General features: G+C 44.4%; 1 protein-coding gene across 1 annotated transcript in view; it reads left to right on the forward strand.

The window, feature by feature from the left end:
* Nucleotides 1–351: 351 nt before the first annotated feature.
* LOC129722948 (probable 28S rRNA (cytosine(4447)-C(5))-methyltransferase) overlaps nt 352–12,361 on the forward strand; it is a 47,382-nt gene continuing 35,372 nt past the window's right edge. The window contains exons 1-2 of the mRNA XM_055676824.1: nt 352–573; nt 636–1,501. Of these exons, the coding sequence (XP_055532799.1) occupies nt 477–573; nt 636–1,501 (963 nt within the window). The 5' untranslated portion in view covers nt 352–476. The remainder of the gene's footprint in view (nt 574–635; nt 1,502–12,361) is intronic.

Consider the following 12,361-nt stretch of genomic DNA (forward strand, 5'->3'; position numbering starts at 1 on the left):
GCAGCTTCCCCCGATTCATGATCACGAATGAAAAATTCATTCAGAAACGAGTTTAGAACTTATAATAAGTATTCAACTGAATATTTGTCCAGCTGCCAAAAACATAGCATAGCAAACAAAAAGGCGATTTGTAAATACTTTCCTCAACTAGGTGTACTAATACATTCGTACGTAAAAAGGTCTATTGGAGTACCTCCACTTTTTTAAAATGGATGATATCTAACTCATTTTAGAGTAACGAAAAATGAGCGTGTAGCCTTCAAGTATCGATATCGAAAGATCGGACGCGAAGAAGTATCGACGGTATTAAAATTGGACACATTTTGTCTAATTATCGATACTAGTATTGCACAATAACAGTAAACATCTCCATGTGTTCTAGATTTAAATTGTAGTTTGTAATAATCATATTATTGGATATCTTCCTCGTGTGTTTGGTCTCTTTTGCTATTCCTTAAATTTATGCAATATTTACAATGGGTCGAAAAATCAATTTTGCTGAAAAAATCAAAAAAGGGCCTGGTAAGAAATCTAGGAAACAGAAAGATCCAGTTTTCTTGAATAATTTAAAAGGTAATGCATTTTACGTTCGAAATTTGAAAATATATAATGAACGTGATATTTTTACTATGCAGATCAAACAGAACCTAAGAAGTTTTCACGTAAACAAAAAGCTCGAGCTGCAAAACGAGAATTACTTAAAACAAAAAAGAATATATTGAAAAATGAACTGCAATCAAATGTTTCAAAAGAAAAAAAAATCGGTGATAAAGATGATAAATTTAGCAAGAAAAACAATCATACAATATCAACCGAAATCGATTACGGAAAAAGTAAGGAAAAATATTCTAAACTAGTCGAAAAAAACAGCATGAAACAAAAAAAAAGTGATTTGTTGGATAGTGACGATTCTGTAGACGTTACTGCAAATAACAACAAATCAAATATAAAAAGCTTTCTAGGATCCGATGATAGCGAAAGCAATTACACTTCAAGTGATGAAGAAGCAATGTTGCCCATTGAGCGGGCTGGGAAAAAGCTTAAAAGAAGAAAAGAGAAGGATGAACGTTTGGCAGATGAAGAAATGTTTGATATAGCTGCAAATAATGAAAAATTCGAGTTTCCTAATGATGATACGGCATTGACTAATCTACAATCAGTTAATTTGAGAATAAAAGATGTTATAGGCGTACTTACAGATTTTGCATCAAATCGAGATCCTAATCATTCTAGAGCGGAGTACATTGACTTGTTGTGTAAAGACCTTTGTGTGTATTATTCATACAATGATTTTTTGATGCAATTGCTGGTAAAGTTATTCGCACCAAATCAATTGCTTGAATTTTTGGAAGCTTCGGAAATCCAAAGACCGTTAACAGTTAGAACAAACAGCCTAAAAATACGACGTCGTGATTTAGCGCAAGCTATGATTAATCGTGGTGTAAACTTGGATCCATTAGGAAAATGGACAAAAGAAGGATTGGTTGTGTACTCTTCACAGGTAAATGAACAAAATCAATCCCATTTTATATTAGGAAATGAGAACAGGTTTACAAACACAAAACAGCTGGCTGCGTACCTGCTCGAAGGGAATTTATTGATTTAGACTTGGCGTTACGGCGTACATTACCGTATATTATGCTCTATGTCGTAATAACATTCACCCCAGGTACTAAAGGTAACGCTTCCTCTGAGCTTAATACGACGGAGACGCGTGTAAAACGCATTGTGATTGGACATAAGCCAGCACATCACGTGAATGACATCTTGAAACTCATCCCACCCTCTGAACCATGCTTTTGTCGACACCTGGGGGTTAATAGAATGTTACTAGCTTCCCAGTTTCCCTTTGGTCTCAGAATTTTGCGAACTGATGAGCGTATTTTGAGGTTCAAATGCAAAAAATCATTAAAGGCAACGGGTCACTGCCGTTAATTTCTGCAAAAAAAATCATACTAGTGTGGGCAGTTGTTTGTGTTTTGCCTTCTAAATGGTTATAAACTATCGATTATTCCAATCACATTTGCACTAGATGTGGTTGTTCGGCTATGAGTATTAAAGTGGTTCATAGTTATACAAAAATGTTACAAGTTTATAGCACAGACTCGTATCAAAATTTTATTGATTCCATTTGAGGCATCAAAAATTCTTAACTTATCGGAAGTCGATTACTTATGACTTCGCTTGGCGTTTCGCAGCTCAAACTTATATTGGAAAATCTAGATTTTGCAACCTTCATCCAACCTAGTGAGTAGTGCTCATCCCTCGCCCTGATATTGAGCTGTTGTCAAAATCTACATCAGGGGCTCATAGACAAATGGTAGTTGGACTTGATGTAGTTATATAGGAAAATCAATTATTTTTTGCCAGTGCGTCTTGGGCAGCCCGACAGGTCAGACGTGTTTTCGGTTGCTTGTGGACTGGTCTTTGACTGCCTAAAACTTCAAAGCTTGTGTTTTGTCAGTGCATTTTTCAAAGATTACCTGAAACTTATTTCGCATCAGTCTTTGTCAAGACTACTTACTTTTTAATTTAACATTTGTTTTAACTTTTTTGGTATCCTGAAATGACAGGGCGATAAAAGAAACCACGCATCACTACGAGGAGATCTTTTGCCTGAGCAAGAAGCTGGTGTAATGGAAATTATTAGTAATGAAACTATTCAAAATGTTAATTCTTTTAAAAGGGAGAACGTTCCACCTATTGTGGTAACTATTTCTTCTGAATTTAATATATTCAAAAAATGACTCAACGTTTGTTTATGATGTTATCCTATCAAATTGGCCGTAGAGGTGAATGTCGCTTATTAGCCGACTCAATAAAGGGTCGTGATCGTCTTGTTCAGTATTTAACTGAAAAGATGTACATTTTTTTTGACATATGACCCCAAGAACGCCAAGCCGTTCAAGGTTGTCTTGAAAGGTCTCACCAACGATCAAACCGTTGATGAGATCAAAATTACCTTGACAGAATTACTTGGCATGTTCCCTACCCAAATAGTTCTTATGAAACAAAAATCACGAGGTGAAATCAGCCCGAGAACTGGAGTTTCCCTCGTGAACTATTTAATCCATTAAACCGCAGTGAGGTTAACAACTTAAATTTTTTTGAAACAGCACATGCTTTATATAATGTGCGTGTAAAATGGGAACTTTATAGGAAGTTTGGCGGAGGTGAAAAGCATATCACCCAATGCCGTACCAACGATATGGTCATGGATCGAATTTCTGTAACATGGACCAAAAATGCCTTTATTGTGGAAACTCTCACAAAAAGGACACATGTCCTGTGAAAGAGAGTAAAAAATTTCGGTGCGCCAATTGTAACGGAAACCATATGTCAAATTTTTACGAATGCCCTGTCCGTTTAGCCATTGTTAAGGCAAGGCAAGGTAAACAAAATTCAGTTTCCCAATCAAAACAAACTTCAAAACATAATTCTCCAAGCCCCGCTGTACCAGCAAACTTTTCTACTCCTTTGCATACCCGTTTAACATATGCACAGGTATCAGGTAGTTCGAACATTAGTTCACCTAATGTTGGTAGTTCGAAAATGACCGTTAACATGGGGGGTAAACAAAAACCGGTAGAAAATTAAAATATACCTATTACCCCAGCTAATATTGCTTCCGAAAATATTTTTTCTAATGTCAACTTCTTGGGGCCTATTACGGCAGGTAAACTTTCTTTCCTGCAACAGGCAATGTTCGATCGTATGAATGCCATGTTACTGGCAAAATCCATGGTTGAAGCTATTCAATATGGAACGAATTTTGCATTTCAAATAGTTTCCAATTCAAAATTTAGCAATAATTTTAAATAAAACAATGAACATTTTAATTTGGAATGCTCGCTCATTGAAGGCCAATGAGAATGAGCTTTTCAATTTTTTAACAGTAAATAATGTGCACATTGCAATTATTACTGAAACATTTTCGAAACCTAACATCAAATTAAAATATGATCCCAATTACGTGGTTCATAGATATGATAGGAGTTAGGGTTCCTGCAATGGAGTTGCAATTGTTATTCATCGCCGAATCAAACATCGTGCTCTTCCCCATCTTGAACCAAAGGTTATTGAAACTTTGGGAATTGAAGTTCAAACTGAACTTGGGATTTTATTTATTGCCGCAGCATATTTACCATTCCAATGCACACGCGAGCACAAAAATTATTTTAAAGGTAATTTACAAAAACTCACCAGAAACCGTTCGAAATTTTTCATAGTTGGCGATTTTAACGCTAAACATCGATCATGGAATAATTCTCAGAGTAATTCCAATAGCAAAATTTTATTCAATGATTGTTCCTCAGGATACTATTCTATCTTGTCTCCGGATAGTCCTACATGTTTTTCTTCTGTAAGGAATCCATCAACAATTGATTTGGTGCTAACAGATCAAAGTCATGTATGTAGTGAATTGATCACACATGCTGATTTTAATTCTGACCATCTTCCAATAACTTTTTCTATATCACATAAATCAGTTTTAAACCCTATGAGCTCTGTTTTTAATTATAACAAAACAAGGCTAATTGGGAAAGATATAAAACTCTCATTGAGAGAAATTTCAATAATGAGCTTGATTTGCAAAACGAAGTTAATATTGATTCCGCTTTGAAAGCATTAAAATATAAACGTTCTCGTGACCCTGGTTTTTAAATTATTCATAAAGATTTACAGCAAGAGATTAAACATAGATCTACTCTACTGAGAAATCAAAATTTTGAGACTAAAGTTGAAAAATTGAAACCATATTCAAACCCCTTTTGGAAGCTGTCGGAGATTCTTAAGAAACCTTCAAAGCCTATTCCAGTTTTAAGAGATGGTGAAAGTTTTCTTGTGTCCAATGAACAAAAGGCTCAAAGACTTGCTCAGCAGTTTGAGAGTGTTCATATTTCAAAATCAAATTTTGTGAGTCCAATTGAAATGAAGTTACACGTCAATTTGACTTAATTTTTTCCCAGAATTTTTTACCTGCAGAAATAATTGAAACAAACTTGAATGAGATTAAATCAATTATTAAAAATTTCAAAAATATGAAAGCACCTGGTGACGATGGAATCTTTAACATATTAATCAAACATCTCCCTGAGAGCACAATGGAATTTTCAATTGCTGCTTCAAAATTGCATGTTTTTCCAAATTATGGAAAAATGCTAAAAATTACTCCAATTTTAAAACTGAATAAGAATCCAGCTGAAGTTTCTAGTTATCGACCAATCAGTTTGCTTTCTTCAATGAGTAGTTTGAGAGAATTATTCTTAATAGAATGATGTCACACATCAACGAAAATTCAATATTTGCAGATGAACAGTTTGGATTTCGCCATGGGCATTAACCTACTCATCAATTGCTCAGAGTTACTTATATGATACGGGCTAACAAATCTGAAGGTTATTTCACTGGAGCTGGTCTTTTAGACATAGAAAAAGCATTCGACAGTGTTTGGCATAAAGGTTTGATTGCGAAATTGCAAACTTTTAATTTTCCAATGTTCCTGATCAAAATTTTGAAAAATTATCTTACTGATCGAACTCTGCAGGTTGTCTATTAGAATTCAAAATCTGATAGATTTCCTGTCAGAGCAGGTGTGCCTCAAGGTTCAGTCTTGGGTCCAGTCCTGTACAACATATTCATTTCAGATCTTCCTGATTTGCTTCCAGGATGCACAAAGTCATTGTTCTGCGATGACACAAGCATTTCCGTAAAAGGAAAAAGTCTTCGTGTCATATGCAGTCGATTGCAGAAAAGTTTAGATATTTTTTCTTCTTACTTGCAAAAGTGGAAAATCTCTCCCAATGCTTCTAAAACTCAAATGATAATTTTTCCCCATAAGACTAGGGCCTCAAGCTAAACAATAATCAGGTTGTCAAGATGAATGGGGTTATTTTAAGTTGGTTTGACAAGGTTAAGTACTGGGGACTAATTTACGATAAAAAATTTATTTTCAAAGAGCACATTGAGAGTATACAAGCCAAGTGCATCAAATATACGAGATGTTTATATCCTCTCATTAACAGGAATTCTAAACTTTGTGCAAAGAACAAACTTTTGATTTACAAACAAATTTTTAGACCAGCAATGCTTTATGCTGTACCGATCTGGTCAAGCTGCTGTTCATCAAGGAAGAAAACGCTCCAAAGGATTCAGAATAAAATTTTGAAAATGATTTTGAAGCGTCATCCTTGGTTTGGTACACTCGAATTACATAGACTTACTGGTGTTGAACCCAGTTCGGCAGGTTGGCCGACCATCCTTGGTCTGTGTCTGAAATACTGGAACGTAGGACGTGAGACTGGATTGCCGGAGGCCAAGGACTAGGTTCGTGGCGTGGAAAGAGCTCCCCGATGATACGCTCCAGCATCGCTGGTGATCGCTCTGCAGGCGCCAGCGCGCCTTTGGTCTTGGCCATTACGATGCTATAGGCGTTACCCCACGGATTCGTATTGGCACTCGCGCACAATCTATCGAAGCAGGCCCTCTTGCTTGTCTTAATCACACGTTTTGGCGTCGATCTGGCAGAACCGAATACTGCGCGGCGCTCAATCCTCTGTTCGTCTGTTCGCGCACGCTGCATCCTCCGTCTTGCACGGAAGCACGCACTGCGGAGGTCCGCTATCGCATCGGTCCACCAGTAAGCCGGTGGCTTCCCATTCTTAGGTTGGCGGGTCCTAGGCATGGTGGCGTCGCACGCCCGCGATAGTACGGCAACTAGTTGGTCAGCAGTCGGGCGGAGCCAACTGCCTCCATTGCACGCTCTTTCCATTGCTTCTTTGAATACCTCGGCATCGAAATGCGATGTCTTCCAGCCGCGGACGGTGTGAGTGTTGCTTCTACCCGTCACTTGCCGCCTCGCGTTGTTTTCTACACTATAGCAGACCGACTGATGGTCGCTATTGGTGTAGCCATCGTCTAACCTCCAGTTCGTGATCAGTCCTGCGCTGGAGAACGTCACATCGATGATCGAATCCGCACCATTTCTGCTAAATGTACCTTTGGTCCCAACGTTGGCCATATCTAAGTTGAGCTTTGCCAAAGCCTCCAACAGGATCTGACCCCTCTGGTTCGTAGTGCGACTTACTCAACAGCCCAAGCGATGAAATCACCCGCCACCACCAACGGCGTTAGGCCCGTTAGCTCCATGGATAGCTGGTCGACCAACTGAGTGAACCTTTCGGTAGACCAACGTGGCGGAGCATAGACACTGCAGTAGAACACTCCGTTCACCTTGGCAACCGCGTACCCTTCGCTTGAGGTGGAAACAACCTCCTGAACCGGGAACCTGCTTGTCGTCAATACTGCCGCCATACTGGACTTATCCGCAACCCAGTTACCGTTCCCGGGAGGAATGCGGTACTCAGTGACTGTTGGTATAGTTGCTGCTGAGCCGCATAGCAGTGGTTCAGGTTAAGTTGCGTTACCCTTATGCCCGTGGTTTCGCAGCCGGCTTACCAGCTGGGCACCCGGGGCCTCCCATAAAGTGTTTGGCTTCCCGTTTTCCGAAACACGTCATGCACTTGGGAGACTCCCCGCAATCCTTCGCTTTATGGTCTACACCACCGCAACGTCTGCATAACTGGCTCCTATCGGGCCCCTTGCAGGTCCATGACCAGGCCGAAGCAGCGGAAGCAAACGTCCGGTTTTCGGAGTATACCCAGAGGGCATACTGACCAGCCGATCTTTAGCATGCCTTCCTTTAGTGCCAGGTTCGCATCTGCCGATGCTAACCGGAAGGTGGCCACCTAGGTCCCTGCTGGACCCTTTCGGAGGCGAATTGACGCAGTGTCCACCTCCACCCCGCACTTCTTTTTGAGGGCTTGTGCAACATCGCACCCCTCGGTGATTTTATCCAGGTTTTTAAGCTGGAGAGTCACCTCCGGGGTGAGTGCCCGAATCTGCACCTCTTTGCCAAGCACCTGCTCGGCTACCGTCTTGTAGGAAGCGCCCTTGTTCTTCGCATCCTTTCGGAGCTCAAGAATCATCTCGCCAGTGCGAGATCGACGGTGGTCCGCACATCCGCCCCTAACCCGATCAGAAAAGCAAAACAAAAATGTAACAGAAGCTGTTAGTTTGTTATGAGAAAAACCTTTCAGGCTGTGTTTTGAATTTGATCCCGTTAGGTGTTAAAATAACAGAAATTATAACAAAAATGATTCCACTAGTATCAAACCCACATCAAACTTTGTTACTAACGTATCAGCTTTCTAACAAAATAAGATAGCATATAGAACAGTATTATAACAACCATTGTTAGAAATAACAGGTTTTGATAGAGACGAAAAATGTGACTTGTTTCAGAACAAAGTCATTTCAGGATTTGTTATAATAACTCACTCAGATTCAATTTCGTTAACAAACGCATATGGGAAAATATGAAATCGTGTGTGTGTGGAACCTTTCTAGATCCCACTGTCTGGCACATGGGGAAATATGAAATCGTATCAAAATTTGTTTGTATCTCGTGTAGATCGAATTTTGTAATTTTTTAGGTATGCTCTTTTGATCGGGAAATCCTTGAGCTGAGTGTCATTCCTCTTTTTCTCCAAAACTTCTGCGTACTCAGACCCGTCAGTCTTGAGTATGAGGGCGTCCCTCCTGCACCTCGCCTTTTTGACATTTGGCGAACGTTTTGTCGCCGCTCCGTCCTGTCGCTTTTTACCCTCCTTGCGCCCTTTTCCTACTACGGTAACCCATGGATTTCCCGCAGTCGCCGCTCCGGTCGATGTTTCGGCCTTTGAGCCTGTTGGTGTGCTAGATCGTGAGGCTAGCTTCACCAACCGCTTCTTCACATTATCGGAGGCCGCTTCCACCGGGGACTGCCTCGTTCGCTTACCGACCTGCCCCGTAGAACAGAGCACGGCGAATTAAGGCATGAGGGCATCAGTCTGAACCTGCTTAGATTCAGTTGCCCCCTGGTCATCGCCCCCTTTTCGGAGGCTTCAACCCGAGCCACAAGTTCGGCGTGCTCCTTTCGAGCTTCGTCGATGGTGGCCCGAAGCAGGAGAAGGCCCCAATACTGGAATCGGTCCCAATGGGCGGGGTGGTGCATTTTGAATGGTGGGAGCGGCACTACTCGCTCCGTCGGAGATGCTTACGGGTAATTCTGGCTTTTGCGAGTAGTCTACTGCCCAGTGTTCGACCCTCACCACTCCTAGGCGATCTCCCGCTACTGGTCCGGGACTGTCGGGTACTGTCAGTGGTCACACACATATTGCATGACCTCGGCGGTCGCCACGCGCCGACCCGTGGTGGCATACAGCTCTGTTCTTTATGTGTGTGTGGGTATGTGTGTGTGTGGGTATGTGTGTGTGGGTATGTGTGTGTGTGGGTATGTGTTTTTTTTAAGGTGGCGGGGAAATCTGCGGACAGACACCTGAGAAGAGAACTCAGGGTGTGGGGATGAGACTAGGGGAGAGATGCTGGGGTAGTTACACTCCCCCAGGCACTTACTCCCTGTCCCGACCCACTAAAACCCCTCCAATCTCCAGCCCTGATCTTCCCGGAACGACGGTTAAGTATTACGTCGGGAAGTGGCTTTTGTGCGTGATGCACCCTCTTTACTCTTATTACCTCCTAGCTAACCACCTGGAGACTGGTAGTTAGCTACCACTGGCGTGTTGGTGGTTGACCCGCCACACACGTTGTAGCTCCAGGACAATCTGGGAGGCGGCCGCACAGGCCGCGTTCCAGATGTCCGGGTCGTCGCACATCCTCCGGACAAGATTGTTCGGAGTAGTGCCAGGCCCGCTCACAGCCATCATGTTGCTCCTCGCTCTTACGAAACGGGGGTATACGAAGAAGACATGCTCTGTAGTCTCCTCCTCTTCCACGAACTCCGGACACATGCCCGAACCTGTGCAGATATTGCATGAAGCAACCATGGCCTGACAGGATCTGTGTCAGGTGGAACTTCACCTCGCCATGTCGCCTCCCGACCCAGCCGGATATCTCCGGTATAAGTCGGTGCGTCCATCTGCCCCCTTGTAGAATTAGACCATTCCCTCTGCCAACGGAGCATCGAGAATGACCTGGTGCCTCGTATGCCCCTTGTGCCACGTTGGTCGAAACACTCTCTGTCCTCCTTGATAGCGATGCTGATAGGCATCATGCCGGACAAGACACAGATTGCATCGTATGACACCGTACGATACGCACTCATAACTCTCAGGCACATGAGCCTTTAGGTACTTCCCAGTTTACCGCGGTAACTGTTAGTACCTAGCGCTCTGGACCATACTGGCCCACCATACTTAAGTATGGACGAAACCACGCTGGCAAGAAGTCTTCGCTTGCTGCCATAAACCGCTGAGCTATTGGACATCATACGAGATAGTGCTGCAATAGCCGATGAGGCCCTCTTACAGGCATAGTCGACGTGGCTCCCGAACGTGAGCTTGTCGTCGACCATAACTCCCAAGAGCTTCAACTATCGCTTTGAGGTGATGGTGCAGTCTCCGACTCTGACCACCACCTGTTGCTCCGATTTACGGTTGTTCACAACCGTGACCTCCGTCTTATGGTGCGCGAGCTCCAGTTTCCTGGAGCGCATCCAGTCCTCGACCTTGCTTATGCAGTGCGCAGCCGTCAACTCGACCTCTTCGATCGACTCGCCGTAAACCTCTAGCGTTATGTCGTCTGCAAAGCCGACGATCACAACCCCTACAAGAAACTTTAGTTTGAACACCCCGTCATACATGACGTTCCACAACACCCGACCCAGGATGGAACCTTGCGGAACCCCTGCGGTGATTGGAACGCACTTCTGACCCTCCTCTGTGTTGTGAACCAGTACTCGATTCTGGAAGTAATTTTCCAGAATCTTGTACAGCGACACCGGTACTTGGATGCTCCTGAGCGCGAGCGCTATGGAGTCCCAACTGGCGCTATTGAACGCATTCTTCACGTCAAGCGTGACGATTGCGCAATAGCGTATTCCCCTTCTCTAGCGCTGGAGTGCTATCTCCGCCGTCTTGGTGACGGAGGCGATGGCATCCAGCGTGGACCTGCCCTTCCGGAAGCCGAACTGGTTACTTGCCAGACCGTTTACACCCTCTGTGTACCTCACCAGTCTGTTGAGGATAATCCTCTCAAGCACCTTGCCCGCCGTGTCTAGCAGGCAGATAGGCCTATATGCCGATGGGTCACCTGGTGGTTTCCCAGCCTTCGGCAGTAGGACCAATTTCTGCCGCTTCCACCTATCCGGAAAGAGACAGTCATCCAGGCACTTCTGCATGACTACTCGGAACAGCCCGGGAACCGTTTTTATCGCCAGCCTGATTGCCAGGTTAGGGATACCATCCGGTCCCGGTGCCTTGCTCACCTTTAAAGAGTTGGCGATCACGATGAGTTCCTCATTCGTAACTCTTGCCTCCTCCTGAACCTCGACACGGCTGTCGTCGCCCACGGATTGGATGCTCGGCAGGTTGGCCGACCATCCCTGGTCTGTGTCTGAGATACTGGAACGTCGGACGTGAGACTCGACCGTCGGAGGCCAAGGACTTGGCTCGTGGCGCGGAAAGCGTCCCTCGGTGATTCGCTCCAGCATCGCTGGTGATCGCTCTGCAGGCGCCAGCGCGCCTTTGGTCTTGGCCATTACGATCCTGTAGGCGTCACCCCACGGGTTCGTATTGGCACTCGCGCATAGCCTTTCGAAACAGGCCCTCTTGCTGGCCTTAATCGCACTGTTCTGCGTCGATCTGGCAGAACTGAATGCTGCGCGGCGCTCTGTCCTCTGTTCATCTGCTCGCGCACGCTGCATCCTCCGTCTTGTACAGAGGCACGCACTGCGAAGGTCCGCTATCTCGTCGGTCCACCAATAGACCGGTGGCTTCCCATTCCTAGGTTGGCGAGTCCTAGGCATGGTGGCGTCGCACGCCCGAGATAGCATAGCAACTAGTTGGTCGGGCGTCGGGCGAAGCCGACTGCCCCCCTCGCGCTCTCGTCTCATTGCCTCTTCGAATACCTCGGCATCGAAATGCGATGTCTTCCACCCGCGGCCGAACGGAGTGTTGACCCTACTCGTCGCTTGCCGCCTCTCGTTGTTGTCTACACTATAGCAGACCGGCTGATGGTCGCTATTGGTGTAGCCATCGTCTACCCTCCAGTTCATGATCAGTCCTGGGCTGGAGAACGTCACGTCGATGATCGACTCCGCGCAATTTCTGCTGTATGTACTTTTGGACCCAATGTTGGCCAGATCTAGGTTGAGCTTTGCCAAAGCTTCCAACAAGATCTGGCCTCTCTGGTTCGTGGAGCGACTCCCTCACTCGACAGCCCAAGCGTTGTAGTCGCCTGCCACCACCAACGGTGTTAGGCCCGTTAGCTCTATGGCTAACCGGTCGACCATCTGTGCGAA

The sequence above is a fragment of the Wyeomyia smithii genome, chromosome 2, assembly GCF_029784165.1.
Source record: "Wyeomyia smithii strain HCP4-BCI-WySm-NY-G18 chromosome 2, ASM2978416v1, whole genome shotgun sequence".
NCBI lineage: Eukaryota > Metazoa > Arthropoda > Insecta > Diptera > Culicidae > Wyeomyia > Wyeomyia smithii.